This window comes from Oryzias melastigma, linkage group LG22, assembly GCF_002922805.2.
Source record: "Oryzias melastigma strain HK-1 linkage group LG22, ASM292280v2, whole genome shotgun sequence".
NCBI classification, from domain to species: Eukaryota; Metazoa; Chordata; class Actinopteri; order Beloniformes; family Adrianichthyidae; genus Oryzias; species Oryzias melastigma.
The window spans coordinates 631,799-649,974 of record NC_050533.1 but is presented as its reverse complement, the minus strand read 5'-3'; the positions used below and the strand labels follow the sequence as shown (position 1 = coordinate 649,974).

Here is an 18,176-nt window from a genome sequence, read left to right as displayed (position 1 = left end):
TTTTTCTGCCTCCAGGTTGATCAGATCCATCCTCATTGCTGATTCTTGGCTGCGTTTCTTCTTGAGCTCTTCCATTTCTTTCTGGAGATCTTCCTTCTGCTGCTCTAAGGCCTGGATCTGATCTTTGTACTCCTCAGTGGAGACACCCGGAGTCGTCATCAGAGGAGCTTCCTCTTGTTGGATCTTTAGTTGGAGCTGCAGAAGCTTCTCCTGGAGGACGGAGTTTTGGTCCTGGGCAGCTTTGAGGTGGTCTCCTGCAGAGATGTATGTGTCTTTGTTGTCTGACAAACAGACAAACTTGTCCAGAAGCGTCTTCAGTTCCTGGACCATTTCCTCATTTTCCTTTTCCAAGACGTTTATCTGATGTTTTTGCTGCAGAGCTTCATCTTGGTCTGCTGAGATGGAATCCTTTTGGAGCTTGTTCTCGTTTACAGGTTTGAACAAACTCCTAAAAACTCCCCTTACATAGCGGCTGAATCCGCTCAGACCTCTGGAGCGGTCCGGCGTCTGGCTGTTGGGCTCACAGAGTTCTGTGGTGGAGCTGATAGATCTAGAACACAGCATGGCTTGTTTGCTGGTAAAGTTTCTGAAACAGCTTGAAAATCTCTCTTGGATCTTTGGAGGGTCTTTGGTCTAACCGTAACGGTTGTTTCCGTATGAGATCTTTCGCTCAGATCAAGAGTTTTCTGACGTTGGAAGATGACATAGTTTGACATCATTCTGTGAAATGTTTCTGGAGATGATGTCATTTCATGTCATTCTTCTGTAGCGCTGCTGGAGTTTATGTAATATGACGTCATTCCTCTGAACATCTGAAGCCCTCTGGTGACGTCAGTCTCTGTCGGCCCCTCCCCTTCACGTGACCACTCATTGTGGCGTTGTGGTCATGTGTGAATGAGCGGCTGAATCCAGTGACGTCACGTGGCCTGGGCGTTCCCGCCTCCAGCCCCGAATGTTTTTCTGACTCAGACCTGCCCTGTAACATTCACGAGAATGGCAGTGTTGTATTTTCCCAGCTTCAGTGAATGCAGCACACGCACGGCGGTCTGACCAATCAGACAAACGGACACGCGGCGGGTTCGTGAGGAAAAGAAGCGGGAAGCTCTTCTGTTGTGGCGGCTGCAGCGGCGGGAAGACTCTGTCCGAACACCTGGAACAGGTAAAGGCGGGAAATGTTCCCGTGATGTGAACACCTGTGTGACCTGATGACAGGTGTGTTAGCTCCAGCGTTAGCCTAGCATCAGTCAGTCTGTTCCTCCACGACAGAGAAAGTGAGTAGAAAATGTCCAGGATTTGTGTGGAAGCTCTAAGAAGAAGCTGATGTTCTGATCACATTTGTTTTTCAGACATTGGAATCAAATCAGGTTTGATTGGATTCAAGACTTGCAGCAGCTGAAGTCATGTGACTTCCCCCTGGTTATTGGGCCAGACCCCCCCTCCCCCCTTTTTCATTTCTCTGAGAAATGAGCAGCAGAACCGGGTCAGTCATCAGATCCAGATTCAGTTTTTGTTTTTCCGTCTAACATCAGCTGTAGATCCTTGACCTGATCTGTGGATCAAATGTCCAAATCCACGAGCTTCCCGGAGCCGGTTGAAGAGCCGAACCCGGTCCAGGTGGGACACCTGTTCGGACCATGTTTTGGAGTTCTGTGTCGGGGGTTCTGGTCCATTTCCGTTTCTTCTCATCAACATCATTCCAGAGGAACAGACTGACGGTCTCAGACTGAAAGTGAGGATTTCATCTTTCTCTGTTGGACCAGGACCACAGCAGCTCTGACCCGACCCGGAATGCTGAAGTACCGCTGCAGTGACCATGACCTGCTGATCAGAGGAAAACAAAAACAAAGCAGAGTTCAGGTGAACTTTCACATCTGCAGAACCAGACCTGGATCAGAACCAGGAGGAGGGAACCAGACCTGGATCAGAACCAGTTTGAAAGTTTCTTTCAGGTCCTCCTCAGTCTCGTCAATCCATCTGATCTGAGCTGGATTAAGATTGTTCTCGGACGTCTTCATCTTCCCGCCTCAGATTGTCCATGACGGTCCAGGCCAGAGCCCAGAAGCCCCGCCCCCATACAGCCCTGTTTTTATTGGTTTACGTCCACCAGTAAATGAAAAAAAAAACGAGTTTTTGAGCTTGCAGAACATAAATAAACATTCCAGCGTGTTTTATATGTTCCTCTCTGGTCGATCTTCAGAGCTCAGAGTTGTTGACAGTTTGGTTTACGAGCAGTCGCAGCCGCCGGACAACCTCCAGGACTTTCAGGAAACCAGAAACAGTTGGTTGCCTAGGCAACCACCTTTATTAGGGTTTAATGGTCTGTATGAGTTTTTGAGAGAACTATTACCAAACATATGAAGATGTTTCTGAAAATACAAAATAACAATTTGTATGTCAATAAATAAATAAATAAAATTAAAGTTTCATTTAATTAGCATTTCTTATGCACACATAACTAGCCCCGCCCCTCCTGCTTTAAAAAACACAATTGAACTTTGATGTGAAGCACAAAGCACAGCGGTGGAGGATTCATGATGTGGGGTTGTTGGAGTTTCTCTAAAATCATTTTTCTCATTTATCAAATAACTGTTTTGTCACCAAGTTTCTTTTTTGTTAAGTTTATGTCATAAATAAATGGACATCAGTTTTCCGTTTCACCACTCTTTATTCTTTAAACAGTAAATTAATGACCACACAAAAGAACAAGCCGTGACCCGGTTCAGATATTTACAGAAAGACAGAAAGAAATCGTCCTTTGGGTCAGACCATGCAAACGAGTGAAGTAAGGTTCTGACGGTACTGTGTTCTGGAAAAGCAGTAAAAAGCTGGACCTCCGCTCTGCACCGGGACGTCTCTGTGAGCCGCACAGCCCACCACGTCTGCTACGGAGGAAACCCCCCACCACTGAAGCAGAGAGACAGAGAGGAGCAACATATGCAGAAGAACTGCAGTATCCTGGGGGGTGAACTGTACACGGGGGGCGGAGCAACGCTAATGTCACCGAGATGCGACTAGCAGCAGCTACAATTTAAGATCCCAGAGTCCCTCCGATCTGCTCCTCCTTCCTCCCGATCGACTCAGGTCACGACCTGCGGCTCCCAGACCTGGCTGGCCACCAGGGGGCGGCACTGAGCGACCACCACGGGTCCAGTGGGAGTCTGGCTGTCCAGGCAGAGGCCGCTGACCATGTGCAGCAGAGACGTGCCTTTAGGCTTCCACTTCTGCAAAGGAAAGACATTTAGACTGAAAACGGTTCATCTGAGCGGAATCTTCCTGTCGGAGAGGAGGAACAATCTGAGTCGGATCACAGAGATCACATGACGTCTGGCTCTGTATCCTCAGGAGAAGCATCAACCCCCATCCAAGAGAAAGAAACTAACAATAAAACTGTCAACACGATCGATCTTCATCACACACTGGAGCCTCTGCAGAGAAAACACCAAAAATAGAATCTGTTCCTTTAATGAAACTAAGATCATATGAAAACTCTTCTGGTGCTTCAGAAAAAGTTAGGGAAGATCTGGAACACTTTAGGATAATAGTTTGATCTCAGATCTTTAAAGATGTCCAGGAATCCTCCGTGCTGCTCCGCCTCCTTCAGTCTAATAGTCAAGAAATCCTTTAAACCAAAGCAGAAGATGGAAAACAGAAACTTTTCATCTGGATCTGAAGAAATTCACGAACAGAAAGTCTCTGCCATGTTTGAGTCTGAAACAGATGTTCCAGCAGCTTTGAGATCCTCAGAGATCCTCAGGGATCCTCAGGGATCCTCAGGGATCCTCAGAGATCCTCAGGGATCCTCAGAGATCCTCAGATCCATCATCCTGATGGAGGAAAGTGTGAACAGAGGAGAACCTTCACAGGAACCCAAAAGAGTCCAAGAACCGGAGGAGGACTCATCCAGGAGGTCATGAAAGGTCAGAGGTCACTGGACTCTGTTCAGGTCAGAGGTCATGATCCAACATGGATCCATGAGAGACACTGCTGAGGAACCAGAACCCAGATCTGGAGGATCCACTAAACTTCTGGACTGAGGTTCTGATCCGACACCAGAGGAACTTTCTGGACTCAGAGACTCTCAGTCAGGCATGGAGGTGGGAGTGTGATGGTGTGGGGCTGCTTCATGAATTTGTCTTTGTAAGAATACAGGAAATAATTATCAGTAAACTGAAAAGATTCAAACTATTTCATTAAAAATTAGATTGTTTATTTTAATAATAAAAGAAAAAAAACAATATATATGCGTTTTATATTCAATTCCAAATATTTTAAGGTTCATAAATTCTAAAGATGAAATCAGAAACATCACAGACTTCTTTGATTTTAAATCATTTAAATGAGACTTTTTCCCTCTGAATTCAGACGTTCTCCATCCACACTTCTGCTTCTGTCTGATCAACGAATGGTTCATCTTCAGAGGTCCACAGACGGATCCTGGGTCTGGTTCTGGTTCCAGTCCAGATCCATGCGGTTCTCTGGGCTCCTGGATGATTCAGCCTCCATTCAAACAGTGACAGAAGCTTCAGGTGCTTCAGTGAAGCTCTGAGGGAAGCGGAGGCCGTCCGTCTGCAGCTCCTCTCGCCGCGTTCCCGTTTTTAGCTGCTTTAAGTGGATGAGGAGAGACCTGAAGACGAGCGCTCAGCGTTAAGCTGGGGGTGAGTGAGGGGTTAATCTGAAAATCCAGGGAAAGTGCCCCCACCTGTCTGCTGGAGCAGACGGGCCGGCTGCGCAGATGGACACCAGCTCGGCACCGCCTTTGTAGCTGAAGGAAATCTGCAATCAGATCCTTCTCCTGCAGAAGGAGGGAACCAAGTCCCGTTTTTCTGGAACCAGAACTTCAGAGTTTTTGGATGAAAAAGTTTGGAGGGGGTGGGGGGGTCAAAAGGGGGTTCGTCACATTCATCCCGCCGGCGTCCTGCTGCTCTAAGGCCGGATGAGAAGAGAGGCTCACCTGAACCTAAAAACACTGCTGTGTGTGCACGGGCGTGTGCACGTGTCAGTCCCTGTTTAAACCAGAACGATGTTTAGATGTTTCATGATCTTCACACATCAGATATTTATGGTCTGAGCTGCAGGGAGAATTTCTGTTGTTTATTTTAAAACTTGTATTGATTTTTGTTCAGTCTAAATAAATCTAAAATGGCCTCTTTCCGTGACCGCGTGTTCACGGTGAGCCGGTTTGATCCGGTTTGATCCGGTTTGGTCCGGTTTGATCTGCAGACCAACGTCAGGTCTGAGGAAGCTGCTGGGTTCACTAGCAGAGCCTGAAAGGCGTCACATTCAGGTAAAACGGCACGGAGCCACACCTGATCTGGATGGAGGAGGAGCATCCGGAATCCACAACAGAAAACTTTCACAAGCTCTGAGCTGAAGAAGGAGGAGAGAAATGTGTCGTGGAGACCGTCAGGTGATTCTGCTCTCACCTGTCGGGGCTCCTTAGCATTGCACAGCTCCATCTTGACCTTTGACCCTGCAGAGAAGGTGGAGATGGCGAGGCAGAGGTCCTGCTGCCGGATCAGTGGCTCCACCAGCTCCCATTTCTGCCAAAACACAAAGGCGGGAAACTTTTCAAAACCCTTCCTGCTGAGATCAAAGGGTTTTAGGCTCCTCCCCCTTTCACTGGATTTTCATAATGAATTTAAATTTCCGTCCTTACATCCAAACTGCGTATTTTTCATTGTCTGACCGCATTAGCTGCTGCTTTAGCATCAATATTCTGCTCTACGGTGGAGCGGTCAGCCTCAGATCAGAAGATCGCTGGTTCGATTCTGAAGTGTCCTTGAGCAGAACACTGAACCCCACGTTGCTCCTCGTGGTCAAAGGTTGGCGCCAGCATTATTACACCTTAAAGCGCTTTGGGCCTTCTGAGGAGGTAGACGGCGCCGGACGAGCTGACGGCGGTCTCAGAACAGTTCATGATGGAGATCAACCGTGTGACGCTCCTGGACTTTGTGATGTCACACAGACCGCCATCTTTGCCGTTTTTACGGCTGATCTTTGGTCAGAACATGTGAGAACTGGACTGAGTGAAAATGGTTTACTCCGGCTCCAAGCGAATCAAGTTTATTCAATCCTCATTTTTTCATAGATGCCGCCATGTTGGATCGCCATCAGTAAGCAGGGATTTGTTCCAGCTGGTTCCATTTATTGTTGCTATGGCAACCACTCTGTCCGATCAGGAGTGAGCCTGTTGGAAGGTCGCCCTCCCACCATTTGAAAGTGTGCTACATGAAACCTGCGTTGGGGGTGGGGTCAGCAGTCAATCAATCAGACCTGCGACGATGGCCGGCTGGCGCCGATGCTCCTGCACTCCGCCAGGACCGGTCCGTCGGTTCTGCGGTTCTCCAAACACAGACCGGCCTGCCTCAGGACGCTGGACATGGCCGCCTGCTCTGGAACTCTGAGGGAGGGGGGGGGACACAACGAAAGAAGACGCAAATGTGACCCTCCCCCAACAGGAACTCATAAATAAAAACACACAAAAGCATTCTAATTATTTATATATTTATAGAATCTTATCCCGGAATCCTGGATTCTGATTGGCTGAGGGGTGTCCACCAATAAAGCCTGAATGTTCTAGATCAGAACTCTGGAACCTTACAGAACCATTCGGGTCCCAGCAGGAGCCACAAAAAATATTTAAACTTGTTCAAAAATAGGAAACCCGTCTTATAATCCGGTCTGCCTTCATGCTGGTTGTACTTTCTAACTTCCTATTCACGGCGCACAAAAATCTGATCAAATGTTTTATTTTGACCAGCTGAATAAGATTTACATCGGTTGACTTTACTAACATTTCTACTTTACACCTTACAGTTAGTTTTAAAAAACTTTTGTTAATTTTATGATCAGAGTGATTTGGATACGTTTTCAGTCAAAGCGATCTAGGAAACTGTTTTTGTTTTTTGAGAACAAACTTTTGCTTCATCATCTGGACAGAAATAGGCGGGAAGAGGAGAACTTTGCTGACATTTAGCAGATAAACCGCTTCCCTCCGCTGTGGCCGTTCCCATGACAACCCGTCACATCGCGTGTCAAAAGGTTTCAATGTTAAAGGGTAACCAAACGGGACAGTTTAGGCTGACTCCAGATCTGAAGAATGTTTGTACTAAGACTGAAGTAACATTCATGAGGGTCCATGTCGCCACAAACACGACCTCTGACCTCCTGACAGGAGAACCGCATGAATGAGCTTCTTCTCTCACCTGAGCTCAGGATAAACGTTCTCCATGTACCAGCGGAACGGTTTGCAGTTCAGTTTCCGCCGCAGGGACAGACGCTCCGTGATGCTGCGGGACACAGGAAAGAGCCGTGAAGGCAGGAGACATCCGGGATGGAAACAGCTGCTCTGCTGCTCAGGTCTGGAAGTTCTGCTGCTGAGGAGCTTTGACGTGAACGCGGCGCCTGCTCTGTTCAGCCTGTGGGCGTGGCTTCGTTTGTCGTTAAAGGACACGAAAACTTCAGGAGATTCGAACCCTCAACTTTCCGCTTTGTTCGGTCACCATGGCAACCATCCAAAGATGGTGTTCTGTTCTCACCGGTAGAAAGGACTAGAACACATTCGTATCTGATTGAGGAAAAACAACCGGATTTTGTTCATTGATAACTAAAGCCAAATAGGTGGTTGCCATGGAAACGGGAACAATCTGAACTGATTTGTCATCCACAGATGTTGCCGTGTCCTGATCAATCCATCATGTGAGTCATGTGATCCACAGTAACTCAATCAATCAATGCTGTTTCTGTGACGCAGGAAAGAAAGCCCCGCCCACTGCGCTCTTCTTTCAGGATCAACTGAAATAAGTTAAAAGAATTTTTAAAAAATGTGAAAATTTTCCTCCAGAATTTCCTCTGTGTTTTGATCCTGATTCTCTGCTGGGGTGAAGCGTCTCCACCTGTCTTTGTGGGACACATGGAGGCGGAGCCTGGGAGGCGGACCCACCTGCCGAAGGCTTTGCCCTGAGCCGACGGCCGAGCGGAGTAGTAGAACTGCTTGTACTCATCCATCCACACCTCTGCAGCCCGCCGGGTGTTCCTGCAGGGACAAAGGTGCAATCAGACCGTGTGATGACGGGGCAGCCCCCCCCCCGCAGCAGCTTCCTCTATTTGTAGAGCAGATGGGCGGGGTTCAGAAGCCTCACAGGTTCGGGGGGGGGAGTGTCAGCTCCTCCTCTAAAGGTGTTTGGTGGTGGGGGGTCATGGGGGCAGACTCACTTGATGTAGGTGAGGGCGTTGCCTTCGGGGAAGTCGTACGGGTGTCTCTTCCTGAAGACGTGGCCCACGCGGCTGCAGGGGAGAATCTCCAGACTTCCTCCACACATCCAGACCCGGAACGAGAGCTCTGGGGGGAGGGGGGGAGGGGGGGGGTCATCAGCTGTTACTGAAGCTGCTGTTAGATGCTGAAGCATTTGATGGAAACAGGAAGCTGCTTCCTTCTGTTGGGCTGCAGCTGGTGAACGCGTCTCAGTCACTCTGAAGCTCTATTGACTCCAGTCCGAAACTCCGCCCCCTTTGATATGCAAGCTGGAGTTTAAATTTCTATTTTAATGAAAAGCTCCAGAAGGCAGACGATATAAAGATTTAAATCTAGATTCCTAAACATCAGAGTTGCTCCCCTCTGAAACCGGCCCCTAGTGGTGGCTGGAGGAACTGCTCGATGTTTACATCCTAACATGTGTTTCTGTTTGTACATTCAGAGGGTGATAATGACCAATAAAAGGATGGAATAACTGTAGAGAGACGACCTGGTTGATGGAGACACACCTGCAGACTTGCATAAATGTGGGCGTGGCCAGAGAAGCTTATTTCCATCTCATTATTAACTTCAGAGCCTTCAGAGTCATTCTGATGAGTGTTTATGGTTCGAATAAACAAATGACGCTAAAATGATCTGGATTTGAAAGAATCCTGAAAGTAAAAGATTCTGTCCTGTTGTTGTTCCTGCAGAGTGAATGTAGGTCAGTCTTTATCTCTCATTGATTTTTCCTGTTTTTACCAAAGTTAAACATTATTGAGGCCAAACTTTGGCTTTTAGGCTTTCTGACACAAACTTTAAATCCCTACTGCTTAAAAATACAGAAACATAGAAATAAATTCAACTATTTATAGAGTTTTTACAGGTTTTTCTAATTTTCTATTTAAAACATGTTATTGTTTTGTGTCAATATAGTTTTGATTTTTTTCTTCACACACTTTTTGAATCCCAACTGCTTTAAAAATACAGAAACATTTTTTAAAAATAAAACAATTTTTACGTTTTTTTTACTCTTTTCTATCAGAAATATTTTTTTGTTTTGAAGTTTTCAATTTCCTCTGTTTTTAAATTCTGATTGCTTTAAAAAAACAGAAACACTTTAAAAATGTTTACTATTTTACATTTTTACACTTTTCTTTTAGAAATATTGTTTGTTTTGTGTCAATAAAGTTTTGAATTTCCTCTTCACAACCCTCTCCGCTCCAGGTTTGTCCTCACCGAAGTTCTCCCCGCCCCAGATGTCCATGTGGGTGTCGTACTGGCCCAGGTGGTTGAACCAGCTCTTGTCCATGACGAAGATGCCGCCGGCGATGACGGGGGTCCTGCAGACGCAGACAGACGTCCTGACTCCCGAGAAGATGCTCTCCGCTCACACATGGGGGGCACTGACCTTATGGGCAGGGTGGGGTCGCTCCTCGCCATTTTCTGCTCAATCGGAATCTGCTCCCATTTGAAGTGGAGACTCCAGTCGAATCCTGTCAAGGAGAAAGCGATCAGTGGGTGATCCACCGAGATCTGTGAGGATCTGACGTAGTCTGCAGGACTTTTCTGGTGGGGGGGGGTGACCCTCCTGAGGACGAGCAGCTGCAGCCCTCACCTCCTCTCAGGTCCGCTGAAGCAGCCAGGTAGGCGAAGTTATCCAGACTGATGACGTCGATGATGGGGCTGACCACGCGAGTGTGATCCTGCAGGAGGAAAGAAGATCGATCGGAGGAAGTTCTCTCTGCCCAATATTCTTTCTTCAGTTTTCAAACCTGAATTTCAGGATTGATTTGAAATAAAACGGAGCCTCAAACTCCAGAAAAACTCCACCTGTCAGAGATCTGAGGCCGAGTTTGTTTCTGTTCATGTTTGATGTGTCAATAAAGTTGTCTTTGAATGGCAGCAGAAACTGAACTAACTGAAGCCTGTAGAGACTGAGATGAAGCTCTGTCAGGTTGATTAAAGAGGCTGGTAAGTGTAATCTAATTCCTGGAACCAGCCCTGCTCCAGATTGTCAACTTGTCGTTAACATCTGGTGTTTTCCCAGAACCACTGAAAACAGCTGGAATCAACAGACTTAAATTTTGATAAACACATTAAGGCAGTCACTAAATCAGCCTATTATCATCTCAAAAATATCTCAAGGATTAAAGATCTGATGTCTAAGCAGGACCTGGAGAAACTAGTGCATGCTTTCATCTTTAGTCGACTTGATTACTGTAACAGTGTTTTTACAGGACTACCAAAAAAATCCATCAGGAAACTGCAGCTTATTCAGAACTCTGCTGCTCGGGTTCTCACAAGGACCAAGAAAGTAGACCACATCAGTCCAGTTCTGAGGTCTTTACACTGGTTACCTGTCTGTCAGAGGATAGACTTTAAAGTTCTGTTACTGGTTTATAAAGCTTTGAATGGTTTAGCACCAAAATACATGACTGACCTCCTGACCCAGTATGTACCAGCCAGACCTCTCCGGTCATCTGGATCCGGTCTTTTATCAGTTCCTAGAGTCAGAACTAAACATGGAGAAGCTGCATTCAGCTTCTATGCTCCACAGATCTGGAATAGACTTCCAGAAAACCTTAGATCTGCTGAAACACTCAGTGTATTTAAATCCAGGTTAAAGACTCACCTGTTCTCAGTTTGATTAATATGTATTCAAAAGTTTATCTATGCTTGTTTTAAATTAAAATCTTTTTACTTTCTTTGAATCTTATTTTAATGATTTGAATGATGATGAATGACATCTTTACTATTTCTTTTGATTGTTTCTTCTAATGTTTTATGTAAAGCACTTTGAATTGTCTCTGTACATGAAATGTGCTACAAATAAACTTGCCTATTACTCTCTTCATGCACAGTAACTAATACTCATTTAAGCTGAAAACAAAAGCAGTGAAGTGTTGATTTAACAAAGTTAGGAGCAGTTTTCATGGATGAAGCAGAAATGTGGTGGCAGAGCGGATGACTTAAAGTCTAAATTTTGATTTATTCTCAAAGTTTTTTTTTCTTGTGGTAGAAATCAAGATGATGCATTTTTAGCCAAAACTGAACAGAAAACTGTCGTTCTTAAGACATATTTAGCAGAGCAGCAGGAGCTCAATAGAAATTACCTCTAAGTTGTGGGCGGGGCTTAACCCTACGTTGATATCCCAGCATTCCTATGTTTGCACTCCGTCCTGACTCCTGCTCACTCACAGCTCCTCTCAAGCTAACGTTAATGTAGCAAAACAAATGAAGGAAAAACATCTTTTTCCATGACTCCATCGCTCTCCTGCCAGCCAGGGGGCGGAGCCAAGGAAGTGATGCTGTCAAAACATGCAGCGAGTCAGAACGGCTAATGCGACACAAGCAGCTGCATGAATCCTAAACTGGAAAGAGCTGAGAGCGTGAGGAGAAACTAACGTCTCAAAGGAGAAACTGTGGAAATGTTTAAGGTGGACAAAAGCTGGAAATATGAGGAATATAAACATAAAACTTCTGATTGAACCTCAGAAAAGAAGGAGAGGACGGAGGTCTCTGCATTGGTTAGTCAGAGGAAGTACAGATGGTTTCATCCTGCTGCATAAACAAAGAAATAACCTCATTTCATGGCTGCTGGCAGGAACCCCGGCAGCGGCGAGTTTTACGGCGTGCCACAAAGAAAAAGAAGGACCGTCGGTGTGAACCATCAGCGTCTGGAGCCTCTCACCTCTTTGACCCGCTGGATCATCGGCTGCAGCCAGTCCGTGTTCACCTCACAGTGGCTGTCCAGGAAGGTCAGGATGGGGGCGGAGGCCGAGGTCGCTCCTCTGACCCGGGATCGGATCAGACCTGAAAGGTTTTAGGGAGATCTGAGGATCTTGTCGTGAGGACCGAATGCTGACGTGTAGATGTGAGCAGAGACTCCACCATCAAACGCGTCTGTGTTCTCACTGGAAACAGCAGATCTGGATTTTAAAAGTGTTCCTCCTTTATCCTAAAAACTTGGATTTATCTTCCTGTGACATTTGAAACACAACGTTAACAACCTAATTTGATATAATCTGACATAATTCCATGGATAACAGTTTGATCTGTTTATTTTGTGTCAGATTAATCCAGATTATGAAAACTGTTCATGTGCAGATGAGAGTCAAATCTAATAATAAAGACGTAGATGAGTTATATATATATTTTAAATATTTTATAATGATTTTCAGAAATGGTTAAACTGTTCAAGTAGGATTTTAAAGTCATTTTTTGTGTTACAGACGAGAACATGAGAATGGAAAACCTCTCATTCAGCCAAAGTGCTCCTAAAGGAAATAAAAGCGATCGTTAAGTATTCATCCCGGCCTCAGTGGAACAGCAAAGCCGGTTTGAAGGCCTCCGGCCAAAATGGAAGCTATACTTTCAGAGCAGAGAACCACATCAATCTTCCTGCAGCCTCCAGGGAGTTTCTAGAGTCCTCTGTTCTCTGAAATTAAGAATTTCTTACAATATTTGCATGAAAACAAAGTCAAAGTCACCAGAAAAGCTTCATTTGTTCCGTCTTGTGATGGAATCGTGTTTTATTACAAAGGAAAACTGGATTTGAATCTTCCTGGGTCACGGTCACGATGGGGGGGTTGGACCACCAGGTGGTCCTGGAGCTGGCAGGTCACCCCTCCCTCAATGAGGCTTAAATGAAGCCTGAACTGGGGCAGGTGGTCTCACCAGATTAGCTCCGCCCACCTCAACAACAGGCTGAAAACGGGTGACATGACAGGACAAAGTACAGCGAGAGTTTTAGCCCCGCCCATCAAAAGCAAGCATGAAGTTTGCTGAAGTCAAAGCAGAGAGGAAGTGGGAGTGGCTTCATGACACAGCCTTGTGGCGGCGTGGGGGTGGGGGGTGGGGCAGGATTTGTTCTGAGAATCTTGGTGAGAAACTGATGGAGTCAATCGCTCTCATGGTGTTATCTTAAAATCTAATCTGGATGATAACACTTTAGTCCAGATCTGAGCCCAGAAGAACAAAACCCAATCTGATCCATGATCCTAGTCTGATCCACAGCTCATCAAGAGCTGATCCAAATGTTACTACTGATGTGATCCAGAGTTAATCCTGTTTGACCCAGAGCTGATCCCAGTCCTGGTTCTATAGGATCTACAGTCAGTAGCTGATCTGATCTCAATTCTAACATCTGGATCAGAACATCAGACATGAACGGGTCTATGTCCTCACAATGAGCAGAACCTCAGAATTCTGGTTGGAGGGGGGGTCATCTGTTCCGTTCCGCCCCCCTGAAGTGCCCCCCCCACTCACCTTCTCTCCGGCCGTTCCTCAGGCAGCGCACCTTTGGGATCTGGGCCAGCAGCTGGCAGTCCTCCGCTGGGGGGCAGAACACAGAGAAAAACACGTCAAACCTCGACCCACAAATGCATCGCAGACTCTGTGTCCTCATGAGGATTTAGAGGAGAGTCTGACTCCGCCCCCACCTGCAGGTGTTTACCTGGATCAGCTGTTTTTAAACCAAAAACCTGCAATAGATGTAAAAGAGAAGAACCAGGAGGGAGGAGCCAAGATTGATTAGGGGGGAGGAGCCATCTCTGGATCTCATTTATGATCAAAGATGGTTAGACGCTGAAAACGAGGACAGAAACGATGACGAGTTTAAGATCCGTTTTTGTCTAAAAGAGAAACTTCTGTTTGAGTTGAAAGAACTCTGGAAGTTTCTGGAAACTTTGTTCTATCAGAATTCTGCAGGTATCATGGAGTTCTGGACGGGAATCGATACCAGAACTCCTTTGGACTCTTTTCCTTGGAGGTAAACAACAGAAGTTCAGGTCCACAAAACAAACAGCAGCTCAGAACAAACAGTCTGAAAACGGATCTCTAAACGGATCTCTAAACAGATCTCTAAACGGATCTCTAAACAGATCTCTAAACGGATCTCTAAACGGATCTCTAAACGGATCTCTAAACAGATCTCTAAACAGATCTCTAAACGGATCTCTAAACGGATCTCTAAACGGATCTCTAAACGGATCTCTAAACGGATCCTTTTGAATCATCGCTGACGCTCCTCCTCCATGATCCAGTCGCTTCTCGTCGTCGTTTCTTCTTCTGACGACTAATTTCCCTGTAATTTCCCGCCAACAGTCGGACGGTTGAACCTCCGTCTGTGCTGCACCTCAGACCCAAGCTGTCAATCAAAGACTCGGATGATTTGATCCTGAATCTGTTTCCATAAACCAATCCAGCTCAGAGGTTTACGGTCCTCTGCTGCTGCAAACACGTTTCCCGCCGCTCTGAGAGGCCTGACCTCAGTGTGATCTGAACCCCCCCGGACCCCGCACAGACACACCGGGAGGCAGACGTAGACGGTTCTGCTCCAGAGCGACTGAGCCTGAAGTCCCTCTGCTCTGAATTCATTCAAATCCAACTTTCTCACCTGAACAAACCTGGACTCTCCTTCTATCACCTGGACTTCCTGTTAGCGCCTCGCCCTCGATTGAGGACACCGTCTGCGTGATTAAGGCGAACCTTAACAGGATTACATTCAGCCGGGACAATCCCCGCCTTACTTCCTCCACCACATCTGTCTGCTTCCTGCCAGCCGCCACACAGGTGAAGCAGACTCACCTGTTTCTGCAGGAGGATGCTGATAAAGTTCAAGGTGAGACACCGTCATTCCTCTGATAAGGGGTTTCCCACAGCTCAATGCAGGGGCAACAATCCCGTCAAAGGATTCTACAGTCTTCCTCTCAACATTTCTGCATCCATGATCCATAGCCACGCCCACTAAACCTGGTCCTGGCCCCGCCCCCATCTGGTTTGGCTCCTCACACAACCCCTAAAACACACGGTCTGCTCTGAAACCAGATTCTGATCCTGATCCTGATCCAGTCTGGGTTTGGACTTGTGTGTAGTCAGTTTCAGAACCAAAACACATCTCAGACGGTTTCAGCATTAAATCCAGAAAACATGTCAGAGAAAGTCAGAAAACCTCCTTTGATTATTTCGGATGTTTCTAGAAAACCACAAACTGCATCAATAACCGAATGTCTGCGTTTGACCTTCGTCAGGCGGCGAGGGGAAAACCTACATGAAGCCGCAGAGACGCAGTTCCTGACCACGCCTCAGACATCTGTTCTGGAGGTCCGAGTTCTGGGACGTCAGACGGGCTGCAGCAGAACCCTGGTTTGGATCACCGGATCTTCTCTGCAGAGTCTAGATAAACATTCAGTTCACCTCAAAGTCCTGATGGAGATGAAGGTCTGAGTCCGGTTCTTCACTTCAACCCCGACAGCATCGATTCTGTCTCTGCTTTGAGACGATTAAACAGTTTTCATTTCTCTGAGAGATCAGAGACCAGTCCCTCTGGGATACCTGAGGCGTGGTCAAGATTTAGACATCATCTTTCTAGGGTAAGGCATAAAGGAGGCGTGGTCAAGAGCGGGGTGTGGTCAAGAATGAGGCGTGGCCATGAGGGAGGTGTGGTCAACAGGGAGGCGTGGTCATAAGGGAGGTGTGGTCAATAGTGAGGCGTGGCCATGAGGGAGGTGTGGTCAACAGTGAGGCGTGGCCATGAGGGAGGTGTGGTCAATAGTGAGGCGTGGTCAATAGTGAGGCGTGGTCAATAGTGAGGCGTGGTCATCCTATTCTCCACCCACTAGAAGTGATGGAAATGTCCTGAAGTTCCTCACATGTTCCACTCGGAACCATTTTGTTTCTTCTCATTGGTTCGGGTGCGTGAGGCGTTCAAGGAACATCTGACTTCTTTAATCTAGTTTAATGTTCGCAGACAGAGTTTGTTGAGGCAGCATTTCCGTCTTCCTCTGCTCCACACGTGGACTTCCTGTCGTGTTTCACAGCAGCTGCTCCGGTCCATAAGAACCAGAATTCTCTCTAGCAGAACCCGGATCAGCACACAGAGACGTTCACCTGAACCCAACAGAACTTACGGTCGGAGCTGAAGTCGTCGATCAGGAGGACTTCCTGGATGAGGGACGGAGGACTCCTCATCAGGACACTGAAAGGAGAGACCAGGTGAGAAGCTGTCCTCTGAGGGGGGTGGGGTCACACCCGTTACCTTTTGACCGTCCGAAGGAGCGTGGAGCGAGCCTCGTTGTGGAAGGTGATGATGATGGTGGTGGAGGGAAGGTCTGCATCGTAGCTCAGAGTGGCACACCTGTGAGGAGACGGGAGACACAAACCGACAGGTGAGCGCGCTCAAACGGGCAGGGGGGGCAGAGGGGGGGGCGGACGCCGACATGGAAATCTGCTGTTGCTCGGCAACAATCACAGAGTCCTGACTCCCTTCCTCTGGAGGGTCCGAGACGGGACGGATGGAACGCGAGACGTTTGTTTCTGGTTCATAACGAAGACATGCTTAAAGAAAACGTCTGAGGATGTTCCTCTGCTGACGGAGGACAGACGAATGCAGAAGAAGACTGATCGATAAAACACGAGTCAGCAAACTTCTGTAGGATTTCAATTCATGAATTGATTCAAAAATACTTTCAATAAAGACGACATAAATATTTACATCTGAACTACATCAATCAATGTGTTATTAGAAGCAGAAACAACCAAAGTGCTTCACACAGAATCAAATACATGAACACTCATTACACACATAAATGTAAAGATTGTTTTAATAAACAAACTATCCAATAAAAAGAACAAATATATATTTTAGAATTAGCTGCTTTTTTTAAAGTTAAAACTCTAAATTCTAGTTTTATGGTTAAAAAAGTTTAATTCTGCAGAAACTGGAGAACTTTACCAAAATAAACGTCTGATTGATGTAAACTCTTTAAACCCTAAAACTTTATCGACGTGTTTGAGTCGTTTCTGGTTAAAGAAACAGACTTTTACCTGGATTTTCATCTCCAAGCCCCGCCCCTCACCTGTAGTGCCGGGTGTCCCGGATGGCGCGCTCCCCGCCCAGCCGGTCGCTCTCCTGCAGGTTGAAGGCGTGCTCCCTGTACGGGTCGTCCCCCGCCTTCAGCTGCTTGGCGGACAGGTAGACCTTCTCATTGAAGCCCCCCAGCAGCTGGCTCTGCTCGGGTCGGGGGGGCTGGCTCACCTGTCAGTGCAGACATGGACCGGGTCAGAACCAGCGTGTCTGTGAGCTGCAGTGATGGAGGCTCTGAGGTCTGACCCCCCAGGACAGATCCGTAAACATTCTCTCATGTTGCTGCTTCAGTCGGTGGCTGCTGTCGGATGATGGATTTACCTGCAGGTGATTATTCCAGTGCAGGTGAGTCGGGTTAGCCCCCCCCCGCCATAACCCCCCCCGAGCAGAACGTGGCGCTGAGGCGTCCCTCGTTACAGGATTAACCTGAAGAGGATCATCTCCTCTCAGACTGCAGTCCAGTCAAATCTGGTCACATGACGGTCGTCTGCAGGTGTTTCTGTTTGGGGGGGGGGGTCCCCTCACGCTGCTCTGATGCTTCCTCCTGTCAGACCCAAACCATCACACTTCCACCGCCCTGCTGACAGTTCTTTCTCAAACCAAATCTTTCTGCAGAAACACCAGCACTCCTGTCACCTGGAGCCGCAGACGGAGGATTTCTGAAGAACATTTTCAGCTTTTTCAGTCTTAAGACATTTCCTTCAGGCTTAGAGTGTTTCAATCTGTTTCTGAGGCTTCGTTTGCTTCGTTTGCTTCACAGCCTGCATGAGCAGAAGAAGGTGGAGCTGAAGGGAAACAGAGAAGGAGAACAAAGACCACCATGTCCACCTGGCCCTCCTCTGCTCGCCGCGCCGCTGGCAGCCATCGGGCGTCAGGTCAGATTACGGCGTGAAGGCAGCCAGACGCCGCGAGCGTCAACAAGCCGCTGATGGAATCTGGGATTACAGGAGCTTCTGACGGATCACAGAACAACGGGATCAAAGGTGAACCGGCAGAAACCAGAAGTGTTTCCTCCTTTCCTCGTCCTCTGATCTCCACTTGCACCTCGCTCCCCCGGCTCAGGTTCCTCCTTTC

At 47.2% G+C, this 18,176-nt stretch overlaps 2 protein-coding genes and 1 long non-coding RNA gene across 3 annotated transcripts in view; 1 reads left to right on the top strand and 2 right to left on the bottom strand.

The window, feature by feature from the left end:
• Window positions 1-43: 43 nt before the first annotated feature.
• LOC118598014 (coiled-coil domain-containing protein 157-like) lies at window positions 44-564 on the bottom strand (the record flags this gene model as incomplete). Its single annotated transcript, XM_036209990.1, is given in 1 exon segment — window positions 44-564. A coding segment is annotated over 1 exon segment (521 nt), but the record flags the coding sequence as incomplete, so codon positions are not given.
• A 190-nt stretch (window positions 565-754) lies between these two features.
• On the top strand, window positions 755-2,657 carry LOC112145136. The gene is made up of 2 exons (XR_002919022.1): window positions 755-1,271; window positions 1,347-2,657. It is a non-coding gene; the product is annotated as an uncharacterized LOC112145136 (long non-coding RNA).
• galnt16 (UDP-N-acetyl-alpha-D-galactosamine:polypeptide N-acetylgalactosaminyltransferase 16) overlaps window positions 2,646-18,176 on the bottom strand; it is an 18,898-nt gene continuing 3,367 nt past the window's right edge. Inside the window, exons 2-15 of the mRNA XM_024270192.2 lie at window positions 17,095-17,273; window positions 16,275-16,373; window positions 16,147-16,214; window positions 13,505-13,570; window positions 11,928-12,049; window positions 9,852-9,939; window positions 9,645-9,729; window positions 9,473-9,576; window positions 8,215-8,341; window positions 7,943-8,035; window positions 7,206-7,289; window positions 6,274-6,400; window positions 5,424-5,540; window positions 2,646-3,221 (exon numbers count right to left, since the gene is read on the bottom strand). Coding sequence (XP_024125960.1) covers window positions 3,078-3,221; window positions 5,424-5,540; window positions 6,274-6,400; window positions 7,206-7,289; window positions 7,943-8,035; window positions 8,215-8,341; window positions 9,473-9,576; window positions 9,645-9,729; window positions 9,852-9,939; window positions 11,928-12,049; window positions 13,505-13,570; window positions 16,147-16,214; window positions 16,275-16,373; window positions 17,095-17,273 — 1,503 coding nt within the window. The 3' untranslated portion in view covers window positions 2,646-3,077. The remainder of the gene's footprint in view (window positions 3,222-5,423; window positions 5,541-6,273; window positions 6,401-7,205; window positions 7,290-7,942; window positions 8,036-8,214; window positions 8,342-9,472; window positions 9,577-9,644; window positions 9,730-9,851; window positions 9,940-11,927; window positions 12,050-13,504; window positions 13,571-16,146; window positions 16,215-16,274; window positions 16,374-17,094; window positions 17,274-18,176) is intronic.